The 14,582-nt window shown below is 37.7% G+C and overlaps 1 protein-coding gene across 10 annotated transcripts in view; it reads left to right on the top strand.

Annotated features, from left to right (window-relative positions):
- DENND1A (DENN domain containing 1A) overlaps positions 1-14,582 on the top strand; it is a 193,096-nt gene that overhangs the window by 134,335 nt on the left and 44,179 nt on the right. For all 10 annotated transcript variants that reach the window (XR_014574385.1, XM_083806957.1, XM_083806962.1 and 7 more), the window contains one exon: positions 13,991-14,092. Coding sequence is in view for 9 of the 10 variants with exons in the window: in XM_083806957.1 (XP_083663083.1) it covers positions 13,991-14,092 (102 nt within the window). In the remaining variant the exon portion in view is untranslated. The remainder of the gene's footprint in view (positions 1-13,990; positions 14,093-14,582) is intronic.

Below are 14,582 nucleotides of genomic sequence, written 5' to 3'. Positions count from 1 at the left end.
TGTTTTGCAGGAAGAGGTCTCCCAGACAATTTGAAGGAGGTCGGTAGGGAGTGACTTCTCATTGTTCTCATTCCACTATAAAAACAGAAACAAAATCAAAAAAATAAAATAAATAAAAAATAAAAAAGGGGCAATCCAGTAAGGTTTGTAACAGGACAGATTTGAAACAAACAAGGGGCTATTCTTTGTACAATAGGTAATAAACCTGCTGGGTAAAGCCTATTGGATGATACTGAGGAACTTTCTATTGGTCATGGGGGGAGACTGGAGAGAGACTTGAAAGAAGCCTTCGTTCAGGTTTATTTAATATATGAGCGACAGCAGACTAACTGAATTTCTTCAGATGAAGATCCCTCGGATAGAGGGGAGAAATAACATTCAGGCTTTCCACCTTCCTGGTCTTTCCAAAGCATCTGCTTTGGCTACTTTGGAGACAGAACACCAGGCCTTTTCATGTGATCAGTTACGGCCCTTCTGTTATGAAACTGTGGTTTTGTACTCATCTTTCATTTGTTGTTTTTTGTTGTTTTTTTTTTCTTTATCCTAAATTTGGGTATCAGCCACTAGAAATGGTGTTGCTAGAGAATTACACAACTTGTCATAAAGTGAGAAAGAAAAGGCAAGAACTTGTTTCAGGCCCTGAGCGGACAAGGCTCTCCCATCCCATCTCTATTTCAGGCACTGAGTGAACCACTGTTTTGTTAGTGGTTTTGTTTCCAAATCATCTTTCTGTTTAAGAAACTGTGTTGAGTACCTTATGTGCCCATCTCTTCTTGTATACATGTCATTCTAGAGTAGAAGCTAAAGCCACAGTGCCTTCAGTGCTGGGGAATGGGCTTATCTCAAGGCTTTTGTAAAAATCTGTATTACACAAGGTATTTTTGTCTTTATGCTGCATCTGCAGAATTATTAAAAATAGTATGGTGCAGACTACAAAGAATTTTTATCATCCCATTCAATTGATTTCTGTATTGTTGTAAGAGACAGTGCTACTTATTATTGGAGATCTTTTCTCTGTGTGCTAAGAGGAGTCTTGGATTACCAGTGTCAGCTGTCTTGGTGTGTTCAACCATACCCTGATTATAATGAGAGCCATGAGCAGCTCGTGTAATTTAATCTGTGCAGCTCGAAGGTAATATCCACAGGTAATATGGAGACAGGGGAGTTTGTATTAAATACATTCCAGCCATTATGACCTCAGTGGTACTCGCTCATCTCTCTGGTTTTACAAAATGTTTTTCTTTTTATTTCTTAACCATTTCAGTTAGTGAACAAAAACAGAGGAAACTGAGTTGTTTTTTTTTTTTTTTGCATTCCATTGATGATAAGGATCAGCCAAATGCGCTGGTTTAATCACTCTGCAATCTGGTGACCTATACAAAATTGAAGCTTAGTTTCCTGGTCAATATGAAAATGCATTCTTCAAAAGGTACAGCTTTTAATGATAACCCAAGAGTTATAACTAATATGTTTCAGATCTTGGTGTGGTTTTCTGTCATGAATAATTCAGGGACTTGCAGAGGTGAGTTATCAAAGTGCAATCAATAAATGCAATAGGCATGACAACATGTAATACAGATATTTGGGCACAATGCATTGTTAGTGACCTAGGTGATTTAAGGGGTATTGTTACGATGTGTAGCATGACTACTTTATTTCATTTATGAATGTTTCCAGATCCTCCTCAAGGAGGATTCCTAAAAATTTTCTTCCTGCTTGTGGGTTTTCTGTTGTTAATAAGTATTTTAAGTTTCTCTGTGTCTGGTACATCCAGCCATGATACTGGCAACTTGAGTCCTGTCATAGCAAAGATGGGAAGGTGCACAAGTTATTGATAGCATTTAGGTGGATACCCAAACGCACACAATACATTGAATATCTGTCTAGAGCTGGTTCTTATCCCTTTACACATACTTCTTGATGCTAACACTTTCTGTGCACGGTACAAGCAGCTGATAATAAGTTGTGAGGGAGCCAGTGGTTTTGGAGGGATGCTGTGATTGGGAGGCCTGAAGCATTCCAGAATACTGAGTACAATGCACTAGCAAAGCAGCGTAGTCTTTTGGTTACCATTGCATGCAGTAATACAATATATTTCTGTAACATTAAATAGTGTAGCAAATATTATATTAGCAAAAATATTCGTCCCTATCTACTATAGATGGAAAGATTCTAAGTAGTTTTTTTATTTAAATGTAAAATCAGCAACAATACCAAAATTATAAAGAACAACAGCTTGTAAAATCTTTTCTTGTTGACGCTTTCAATCTATCAGTTTCATAAGGAGACTAGATGGAGGTACTCTGCCATAGAGATTCCCAATAAACAGGACTCAGGCATACGCAATTTAATAGAATGTTTTTATTTGTAAATTAATGTAAACTACTGCAATTTTCCCTGCAAATTCTAGGAGTGGAAATCATGTGGATACCAGGAACTAAAAAAAATACCTTCTACAAACAATGGCAGTAAAATAATTGCTATTAAAGATACTAATTTTTTGTTGAATTTGAATTGAATCTAAAAATCTTGAATTTTTGAAGGCTGCTTCAACAGTAGAAAAAAGGAGAGCGATAGGCTCCTGGTAAGGAGCCTGGTCTGCCTGATCAACTCAAACATTCTTGTTGAGGTGCTGGAATAGTTTGCTATCCTTGCAACTCATTTTACAAAACAAATTCCAGATTGAGCTCTGCTTTCATGTATTCTCTCTCCATGGAAATTATGTCCTTTTTCTCATTTCAAATTAGATGAGTACAACGAAATCCTTATTTTACATATTTATTAACAAGGTTTTCATCCCTGTGGTATTGTAATTATCTTCACTGCTTTGTGCAAAGAAATTACAGGGAGAACTCGCAAACCTTTAGGAGGTTTGTGTGGTCACTCTTTTTCAAGCATTATTGCTCTTAGCTGTATTCTTCTTGCACATTTCTCCACCAACCATTACTTACTGGTGTTCTTTCCATACACCGTTGATGTCATTGCTTCTTTTAATTCTGAGATGAATTGCATTGGAGACCTCAAGTAAAGTTCAGATCCCTTTGGATATGTATTGTTAGAATCCTGCTGTGTGAAGAAATGATGTTGAGTCCACTGTCTGGCATGCAGAGGGTTAAGGGAGTTTTTAGCATCACCAAAAAGTATTTGGTCAGGTACTCAGGTGCTGAAAATTTTCTTAGCAACATCAGTCACCTAGGAACATGATCATCTGCTGTTCTGGGGTAGAGATTACAGAGCTTAATGATTAGCTACTATAAGCTGCAGCTGATGCCAGACTCTACCCCCTTTACACCTAATTAGCCTCATTAATGAGCTCTTCTGCTCTCCGCAGAGAGGGCTTTCTCCTTGGAATAGTAGGCAAAAATACCTCACCCAGGTAGATGTGCTGAAACCTTTAATTATTGCCCACACCTGCAAAGCCTTGTGTCTCTGACAGCAATATTGCTTAGCTGAAATTGTGCTTGTTTACAGTGACCATGCTACAAAGTATTAACTCTTTAGCACCACAGGAATTGTTTTTAAGCTTTGAAAATGTTTATGTACAGTGTAAATCTAAGCACTCAAAGATTTTATACTTGATAAAGTGGAGCATATTGTGAGTATTTGGGGGGGGACGGTGTACGTGACACAAATGTTTTTTAGAAGTTCTTGAGTATTTTGTTGAACCCTGAAAATGAGTTTGAATTGCTGTTGAATGTCAGATCCTGTGTTACCAGAGCTAAGAACACTGTTAAGCAACTTTCATTCTGTAGATGTTCAACTTTTGCAGGTGGAGGAATCTAATTTTACAATGCTAAAATTAAAGCATGGGGGAAAAAAAACACATACACAAATCGATTGGTTTAGCAGACAGTGACTTTTATGTGCTAATGAAGTGTTCTGGTGTGACTCGTAGGTATAGCAATTATTGGTAAATGTCTGCTAAGTTGTAGTGTTTACATTCTTAAAATTTAATACCTTTGTGGTTTTTTTGTGGTTTTTTTTTGTGTTTTTTTTTTTTTAATGCTAAAATAGCTATGTAATATTTTGTTATGTGTGCATTTGGGTCAAAGCAGTTACACCCATGTAGAGCAAATTTGCATCTATGTTTATTAGGTGCTCAAAGGGCAGCTCAAGTTGGCACTTGATTCTAGGTTTTAATAGGGGAAGTTCAAAATGCTAATTTCTCAGTGCAAATACTTTGGCTAGTTGGTAACTTTTTCCTTAGTAGCCAGCTTTCCTGGATTTTCAGCAGGAAACGCCTGCTGTGAAAATGTCTAGCATCCATCACGTAGATACTTGGTGGCACCAGGAAAGAGTTTCGTCCAGGCCTGCGCAGTGTTCAGCTCCTGTGAAGCTGGGACGGGCAGGCGGTGAGTGTTTTACTGCTGTTCCATGCTCATTGTCGTGGCTTTCTCGGCTTCTGGCCTGTCATTGCAGCAGCCGTTCAGCAGATGAAGCAATTGCAGAGAAAATCTCATGCTTTAGGATGCGCAGAGTCTGCAGGCAGCTGTAGTAACAACTTGCGGTTCTTTCTGAGGGAGTTTGAGCCAAGGAATTTTTTTCCTAGAAATTCGTTTTCTAAAGCGAATAGAAGATAGTGTGCCTTCCCAGTGCTGGCCTGGAGTGGCAGAGCTTTTCAGTTGAGAGACCGTGATGTTTTAGTCAACTGCCTTTGCCTAGAAGGTAATCCTAGCAGAGTGCTGAGATAATTTGAACTAAATCGTTAAGGTTAAAAAGGAATCTGGAACATGAAGCATAAATTCATACAGTTGAAAGACTATTAAGAAACTGAAAATAGGGTCTTAGAGCTGTGAGGTCACCATGATAATGGATGCTATTATTAGCTCTTCTTATGAGCATGTGGATAAAATTTGTTTTACTTTGTTAGTAATGAAAATAGCATCAGGCCTCCCCAGCCAGGCGTGTTGTGTAGTGCATGAGCTGCAGAAATTCATGGGCTTCTTTTCATGAATGCAATTTGAATTGAATGCAAAATAAAACATTGCAATGAATGATTATATGCAAAATACAAATATTTGGGTAATGTTTCATCAGTTGCTAGTTCTTATAACTGTTATATGAATGGGACTGAAGTTTGTGGAGCCTTCTGGTGGAATCCCTGGCAGGCTTAGTCCTGTTTCCTAGGTGAGAAAGCCTGAGGTTCCAGGGCAGGTGAGAAGGACTTTTACAAAATCAAAATTATCATTGAGGCCATGTGGGTCTGGAGGGGAGCGAAGTTGGCGGTTTTGGCCCAGGAAATAGCTGCCCATCTGCTCTCTGTCAGAACACGTTAGAAGTGCATCTGGAGCTGTGCCCCCGAGTTCCAGCTCCGAGCGGTCATGCGGCTGTCTCCACGACAACTCAAGGAACTGCGTAAGCTGCTGTGCTCCGAGCCAGATGCTTCTCTGCACATGTGGTCTAATTAGATGGCATTTTTCCCTTCACAAAAGACTTCAGAAATTGTGCATGGTTTCCATGTCAAAAATGCGTAGCTAATATAATGGGAGTCGGGAGGAGTCGTGGCCAAACGCTAAATAATGACACTTGCTGCAAAGCTGGGCTGCGCTGCACAAGCTGTAGGTTTGCAGTTACGCAGAACAAATTCCCCTTGGTTGCTTCATCATGGATTGAGGAAAACCTCGGGGGGGAGTGGTGAAAGGAAAAATCTGCTTTTGTCATCCTCACACTGGATGCAACTTTCTTTTTATGACTATCAGGAAACAATTGGAGGGCTGAGACATCTTCCCTGTCTTGCAGTCAATGTTGGCATTACACGCTACTCTGTCTTGGAGGCTGTTTTGTTTTGTTTTTAATTTTCAAAGCATTTGAATAAAAACTGCAGGAAGTGGGATGGAGAGGAGAGCCCAAGGAAACAAAATCAATTCTAACTTACCAAAAATGGAACTTTCTAATCTGGCAGGATTTTCAACCTTTTGTTATTCGGGGGAAAGGGCTTCATTTAGTACAAATGATAGAGGAGCCCTGTTACAAGTAACGGAAAAGCAGCACACCTTTTGTGATTGTACTAGTGTGGCTTTTTCTCTAATTCTCTCTTGCCTTCTCACATGGTAAAGGCAGAGCCTCACTGTGACAAACCAAGAGTAAATAAATGGTAAAATGAAAATAAAGAGTTCTCATTCACTTTAAAAGAGAACGCTTTGCTCTTTCCACCTGTGAAGAGAAGCATCTTGAGCTGCTGTGGATTGGTTGCCTTAGTTCTTTCCAGGCCTTTTTTGTGTGGACATAAAATAGACTGATACTTTAAGGATCCTGCAGTGGTCTGGCAGGGCCTAAGTTCCACTTGTTCCCAAGAAGAGATGCTATTGCATCTTTAAGAGTCTAATGACATAAGTTACCGATTTATAATCCCACATATATGATAAGCAACATAGCAAGCATACATGTGGATTAATTTATGTGTTAATCATTGACCGCTTCGATTTCTCCAGAGACCATTAAATGATTAGAACTGAAAGGAATGAAACCTTTTTCCTACATTCCTAATCCGGTACCTTTGATTACCCCGTCTTGGGGGACATGACAAATTCCTTTTCTAGCTGTGTTTTTTCATGGCAATAGTTGAGGTTTCCACACCAAATTATCAAGTGGCATACCATGATGACAAATCAAACCTCAGCGAGGTCTGTTACAGTAATAGCATTTACTTTGCCAGATGCTATATGAAGGAGGTGACATAACGTGTCATGTTATCTTATATCTTGTGCATTAGTATATCTACCAGAGACTAGATCTCGCTAACTCAATGAAAAATTAAAATTCAATTCCATTATATCCATTGTACTTATAGAGAGGTGGTTTTGTTGTTACTGAGCTGAGAGAGCAGGATTTGCTTGGCCTGTCTTTACGACTAAAGCTTCTCTTTTATGCTGCATTACTGAGGTTAGTTTTTATTCTACTTCTGCATCTATATTAGCTGCATATTAGGGTATTTCTGTCTTCAGAAGAGCAATTTGGTTCAATGTGGTTTTGGGGATCATCGTACAAAGCAGCCAAATGGAAAGTGCGCAAAAACATACTTTCAACATTTTTTAGTGGGTGAATCCTGGAAACTTTACTGTTTTGGATGAGTTTTGGCTTTTTGTGTTTATCTAATAAATCAAAATACTATCATTTGTGACCTCTAGGTATACTGAACATGTCTTAACCATGATCAGTTATTTATTATCTGTGCAGAGATTTCTTTTTTTTTAATGATATATTTTGTATCCTATTGAATTTTAATAAATGAAACAAAGGGAAAAAAAAGCTCATCGTGTATCTCATGGGAAATACTTTGTGTAGTAGTAGACTCTGTAAACTGTGACTTTGTGTAGACTGACTTCTATATTTTGTCATAGTATAAAATAACTCATGTAAAGAATTGCTCTGTAATTTTTCTCCTTTTTTGTATTGTCACTAATGTTCTGCAATAGTTAAAATAGCAAAAGGCTTTTTTATTATAGGGAATCTGAATTGGTAGCCGCTTTGCATGCAGAACATACTAGCTTCAAGCTTCAATGGGAGTACTGCTCATGGAGTGATTGCAGAACTAGGCCCTGAAATTACCTTGCCAGCTAATGATAAAATCGCATGCAGGCCACAGGGGTTTTTGTGGAATAAATATAAGAGTGGAACAATATACAGTACACATTATACCAGTAATTTAAAGCGTATTCAGGACAAAGAGAGAGTTCCTGGTGCAGGCAGCATCATAGAGATTTGCTGTATCTGATAAAGATTAGGTTTCTCAGCTCGTAATACCATACTATTACTTTTCTTTTGTTAGTCTTTCAACACCTACACTCATGCATTGACACAATATCAAGTAGGAAGAGGAAGAATAGCCTTGTATTTAAGGTACTGAACAGGGATTAAAGAAATTTCGGTTCTTTTCGTTGCCTCTGCCAGAGACTTTTGTGACCACATACAAGTTACTTATTATTTTCTTGCCTTTATTCTTGATCTGTGAAATGGTGATTCTCCCCCCACCCTTCTCCCCACCCCCCAGCACTAAATGTTTTATTGCTGGCATCTTTGCGCTTTGTCTTTCAGGTTTGTTGCTTGAGTTCTGGAGGCATGAGGCTGTATTTGTTGCTTGGGGAGAGAGAATGGCTGGCTGGTGTAGGGGATTCAGAAATCAGAGGAGGCAAGCCTATATAAACATTTTGGAAAATAGCTTGCTCTGTTACAGGAAAGTCGTTTTGTAATTTGTGAATAGAAGTATGTGTCATAGTTCTCCATCTAAGATGAAATGCCAGTTATCTTAATAAATTAAAAAGGGTCAAAAGGAGAAGCAGGATGTTGCTGTGATTTATTTTTTTTTTCCAATGACACATTTTGTTAGTTTTATCTTTTATTTAAGGTTGGTTTTAGTTCAAAATGTGTCAGATCCCTTAATGGTGTTGGAAGTTACGGGCTGAAGTAACATATAAAGGGTTGTCATTGAACTTCTGCATCTGTCAGTATCTGAATTGTTTTTCTTACAACATTGTAATACAAATAAATCTTATTTTGTATTCTTTATATAAAGGTTTCATAGTAATTTTAATACACCTAACATTTTCAGATCTGAAGGTATTCTGGTGCTGTAGAATTGATTACAGCTTAATAATGCACTGCATGATGATAATGCTGTAATAATTTTAGCAAGACCATAAGCACTCTTGGCCACAGAGTTCTAAATTATAGTGTTAAATGAGATTTTGATGAAGATTTAATATCTGCATATTATATTTTTACATTTGAAATTGAATTGTGTGTTTAAACGTGCTTTATCCTAGTTGGCAACCTGCTGGTAAATAATAATGATGTCTTCAGTGGTTGTGGGATATAACATTTATGTCCTTCCTGCGGATGCTTTACTCTTATTTGAGTTTTGCCAAGAATGTATTTGTTGATATGAGTCTGCTTTTTTCTGCACTCTGTCTCAGAGCTCCAGTTGGTACCTAGTTTTGTAAAGGGAATTACATGAGAATTTTGAAAATACTTATGAGGTCAAATCTACATGTGAAAACTAGATCACTGCTGCTTTTCAAAAGGAGGTGTTTGTTCTTGTCAACTAAGCATTAAAGAAAAACAAAATAATCCTCTATGTTCCTGCAAGTTTTTCTTGTTTCTTTGTGATAGTGCAAGGTGAGTTCTACTTCTTTGTAGTACAATCAGGAAAAAAAAACAAAACACTTTTGTCGCTATTTACTTCAGTCCGAGTTAGGAACATGGGGAAGAACACTGTTATTTCATGCACTGCCGAACTTGTCTGTCTCCCAGCCTCTCATGAGTTGTCTGCAGAGGGTTGTTTTATAAAAGAAAGCTCCCGAACTGCTGTAATGGTAATGCTGTTGCTGTAGGTGCATATACCCATGATCTACGGCATAGGTAAAAGGAAAGTTCTGACATATGACATTTTGTAGGAGTTGTTAATATGATTAAGTGTTATGATTGGTGTCAGTGATTTGATTGACTTGCTGTCATTATTTCCCTTTTATTTGTCCTGTAGTGATATTATTACAGATTATTACAGGAGTTACCAGATCACAAGCAGAAGAATGACAGCTGTCAGAGAGAAATTCCAACTCACCAGCAACTGCAAGGGTTGAGAATTTAGGTCAATGTATCATTTTGTTTGATGCTTTTTATAGATACTTTTAATAAGATTTATAGTATATATACTGTAAATACTATTAAAAAAAAAAAAAGTAAAGATGTTCACTCTTGATGTATTCTACCAGTGGTTATGTGCTCTAGTGAGGAACATGATAAAAAGCCACAAATTGGACTGGTGATAGAAGTGGGCATTTACATTTAAAGACAGTAAGTGTTTGAACAGTTCAGTCTGCATTGGTAAATACATGATTTTGAAATACTTTTCATGATTATGCTTAGAAATCCTAATTTATCAGACCTGGTAAACTGGTCTCTTTTTGAACAGACTCTTAATTTACTTTTCTTTAGAAGAAGTGTGGTCAAATCTCTGAGCACGTGATTTCTTTGTTCCTGAGCAGCATCTTGAAATGCTAATAAAGCTATGGTACCATTTGCTTAATGCAGAGTGTTTGATCTGTGCTTTCTTGATTCCATTATGACTGAGGCAGATGCAAAGAGCTTTCCTGTGCTGAACGGATGTCCTAGTTACGGGAGGTTATTTGTCGTTGCAAATGCAAGCAGAATGAGACGGTGTCCTATCAGGTGTCTGTCACCAATTTCAGATTTTCTTTATGGAATCCTGCTGGCTGACTGATCATCCTTCTTCAGCTGTGATGAGCTAATCTTTCCTTGACATTGTAATCACAATTCTTGAAAGGTCTGCAGAGCAGTTGCTTGCCTCTGGTTGCTGTTGCATCTGACGTTGACATATATGTCCAGATCAGTGGCATCATTCTTGTATCTTAGTTTCATTATAATACTGGATGGAATTAAGAATGATTATTCCTAGAATATCTCTACAGGCTTTACTTTGTCACTTGCCACACAACCAATTTTAGTAAAGGATGTGGTTATTTGCAACATCTAGTTAGTAATAGTGATACAAGAATCTCTTACACATCGTTGTTCTTGCTGTATGTTTGGGGTTTGACTGCACAGTATACTGACACTAGGCTTACAGCTTGTAGACTGTCAGATTGTCAACTTGTTCTGCACCTTTAAATTCCACCCACATTTTTTCATTTCATGGCTAGTTTACAGAGCAGCTCTAATGGGTTGTGTATTTATTAGAGAGGTTTTGAAAGAGCACCTATATGGTTTAAAGGCATGCATACAGCAGCACAAAATTCATTACCCTGCACCACATGCTGACCATGATAATGCAGAAGAGATTGCATGTATCTTCCAAGGCATAACTTTTGAGCTGTCTAAACAAAGTCTTCAGTATTTTGTTTTTTTACCTTTAGAATTGAGGTTTTTTTAAATCATTGCTTGTGTAAGAGACTCTCACTGTTGACCTAATTTAAACCTTGTCTTCATTATGTTCATATTTTCCCCAGCAGTCACATGGTGTCTCTAAAGCCCCGTCGTCCTGATGCACACTTGGGTGTCCGTTCTGTTGTACGAGTGTCAGGAGTGTCAAGATGCCCATGACTTACCTGATCACGAGTGTGTCTTTCTAGAAGTATCATTTGTGTTTGCCTTTGTCCCCACCTCCAAGTCCTCTAACCTGTGCTGTCTTTGCTGTCCCATGTTTTTTTAGTCTTTTATACTCACTGTGAGAGTTATTGCCATAGCCGGATAGCTGGCCGCTCTGCCAGTATTATAAATCAGACAATTCAGATATGGTACTTCTCTCACTGGCAGCAGCTATCTGCATGACTTCCTGTAACTTCTTCTGAAAGAAAGTTTTGCTTTCTGAGGAAAAGTGGTTTTCCTGAAAGTTTGGGGGTTCATGAAATTTTTTACAGCTTAGTTGATCAGAATCAGGCTTTTGTGGCTTTTATAAATATGTAAAAGCAGGTTTCATGAAACTATTGGACAGACTTAAATAAGTCCTAGCCTTCTTTCATTTTTCACTTGCTGCTTTAAATAGATTTTAAGCATTATTTTAGAATGTAACAGAATTCCAATTTAAAAATAGGGCTGGCAACAGATCAGATGTGGGCTGAAACTTTTCAGCTTTTTAGGGGTCATGAGCTAGCAGCACTGCCCTGATGAACTTCATTATGCCATATGAATATAAAATATTCATATAAAGGGAGATTTGCAAAGGCACCTATTTTTTCAATGCGTCTGGGAGTCTGAAATCCTAATCTTACAGTTTCTTTTCTTGTTTTAAGATTGCTGATAATATTTCTTTGAAATGTGTGAACTTATGTATTTAAAAAAATAATAATACTTTTGGGATCCAAACTTTATATATATATATATATATATATATATATGTATTATCGAATATTGCAGATGAAATCAGTTTCCTCACTGGGTCATGTTGTGCGATCATGTAAAGCATTTGCAATGCCATAGCTTAGCTTCAATTATGCAGTTATAGTTGGAAACAATGGAAATTTAAGGTGTTGATAAATCGAGGCCTAAATTCTAATTGTTGGGGGTAGCAAATTTAGGAGTTGATGGGTTTATTAGGACAAGTCATTGTAATTGTTTTACATGTGAGCAAGACCATTGATTTCACAAAACATCTGTGATTCTTAGTGTGTCCCCTCTCGTATAATGTCATTTGTCAGTAAAAGCAGGACTGATTAGCTTCATAATTTGCAGTTAACTAAATCTGTCAAGAAAATGGTCTTATTGTCCACCTTGTCTTTTTGTAATGAAGCTGTGGATAGGGGTTAGCAACAGTGTGTTCACCCTTGTGGAGGTCATGGAGGATGGAAGGTACTAATGCATTGTAAGCTGAAAAGCTCACGCTTGACCTTGATGATAAAAGTTTTTCCTGTCATCCAGCAGCAGTTGAGCCTGATTTGGCTCTTAAGAAGTCAAAAGGTCTAATCAGCCTAATGAAGAATCTCAATCATTAGTACTTTAGGGAAGGAAGTGTATTAACACTCTAATAATACTGCAGTCTGTCAACTGCCACGCGCGCGCTTATAGGAGCAGTACGTAGCTGAAATGAATGGGGAGAAGCTGGTGTCACTGCGCTTGGATGTACAGGAGAGTAGAGGAAGCTTCTGCTTGGCAGAGCGTGGTTCTTTCCACATTGTTCTGGTCATGGGACAAATGCTGTAGTTGTCACATAAGGAGTCTACTTTCTTTTTCAAAATCATGGAAATTCTTTGGCCTCGGGAAAAGGTGAACTGCCCTAAAAGAGTGACTCCTCTCATGGAACAGCACCCAACCTGTGCACATGTTTTTAGGCAATCAGTGGAGATGGATCTTTTTCCTCCAGTTAAGAACAATCTGTGACAACGTGTTGACTGCTGGATTAGGAGTGTGTTACATCATATACCATCCTGGTAATTCTGGTGGTCCAATTCACCATAGGTCAGGAAAAAATTATTATAGGATGATTATTTGAAACCAAATAGCTTCTTCACTTTCCTCATAAATTGCATTAAAAACTGATATAAGTGCTTACACCGTTTGGCTACAATGGCAAGATCAGTTAGGTGGCCACGTTGTGGCTTCCTTCAGAAGCTTGTGGGGAAAAAACAATGCTCTCACGTAATGCTGTGGCATGGGGTTTTGAGCAGTCATTTTAGAGGCCCTGCTATCTGGACTTTACATACTCAATGGTAAGCCAGATTTCTAACATATAAAAAGCTTTCAGAAATGAAATGATAACACACTTTTTAAAGAGGATGTTTTCAGGTTTTTTTGCTATCTAATGTTGATTCTAAACTCTCAACAGATGAAAAATCCAAATACATTTTAATATGTCTATGAAAAACCCTCCATATTAATTATACATCAGTATAATTTTATCATGCTTTGCTACTTTCTTGGTTTTAATTCAGTAAATATATTTCCTTGTTATGCTGAGTATTTGTTGAGTGGAGGAAATTTGTGCCCTTATGGCAGATGCACAGCAGACTTCAGCATTAACATAACTCATTAAAATAAGATAAAAGTAGAGCTGCAAAGCAATCTCTGTCTTTTGCCAACAAGGTTGTGAAAAAAGGAAATTTCACTCAATTCGATATATGAAAGTCTAATCTTCCTGAACTGTGGAGAGAACAGAGTAGACGTTACTGACTTGTTTGTGCAGGTTAACTGGCTGGGTCTACCAAGGCAGCTGAGCAGAATACACAAAATTTGGGTGACCGTGTGCCATATTTTGGGAACCTTAAGTAAAACTACCTTTTGGGATGATGAAAGGTTCACTGGTATTAGCAAAACATGCAGAAACCAAACGTGTTTTATAGTGATAACACAGAATTTGCCACAGTTTTCAACCTGTTTCTCAGTAACATGATTAAAATCTGAAAATAAACTGCAGTTTACTGAACTTTTTGTAAGTTTTATTTATCTATGTATTTTGGAAGGGAAGTAAATAAAATGGACAGTGGATTCAAATCTATTCAGGCAAAGCTTTTTTAAGTGTTTAATCCTCTGAACTCTGCAGGGTGAACCCATCACTTTTTGTGAAGAAATGTTCGTGTCCCATCGTTCTGCTGTCATGAGGCAGTTTCTTCAGAATGCCATTCAGCTTCAGCTCTTCAAGCAGGTACTGTCTTAATTGTGCTAATGTAGAAGCAGATTCTTTTACAGTACAGCTTTTTTGTTGTTGTTGCTTTTGTTTTTCCATGTTGTTCCTATATGCCTTGATCTGTCAGCCACGTAACGAGGAAAATTCATGTAGTCAGCAGCATCTTAATTCCTGACTGCTGGCTTTTCTCATGTTCAGGTGATAAGGCTTTATGTATTTTAAGAGATGTATTCTTCCCCCTCCAAATATCTCTGTGCTCAATTTTGATATTAGCATAGCTGGAGGCAATGTATCTGCTATAAACTTTGTACAGAAAGCATTTTACTGTTAAATGTGGTATTACTGCTACAAAAAATCTGAAAAACGTGTATAGACAAACATTATATTTCTTTAATGAAGCAGCATACCTTTTTGAATTGGTAAACATTTTGCCAAATTTTGTTGTATTTTCATTCTATGTGGGATTCCTTCCTGATAAGAACATTGTGCTTACTGTTGAAAATGCAGA

The sequence above is a fragment of the Anser anser genome (genome assembly GCF_964211835.1).
Source record: "Anser anser genome assembly, chromosome: 21".
NCBI lineage: Eukaryota > Metazoa > Chordata > Aves > Anseriformes > Anatidae > Anser > Anser anser.
This window is presented reverse-complemented; position numbering and strand designations above follow the sequence as displayed.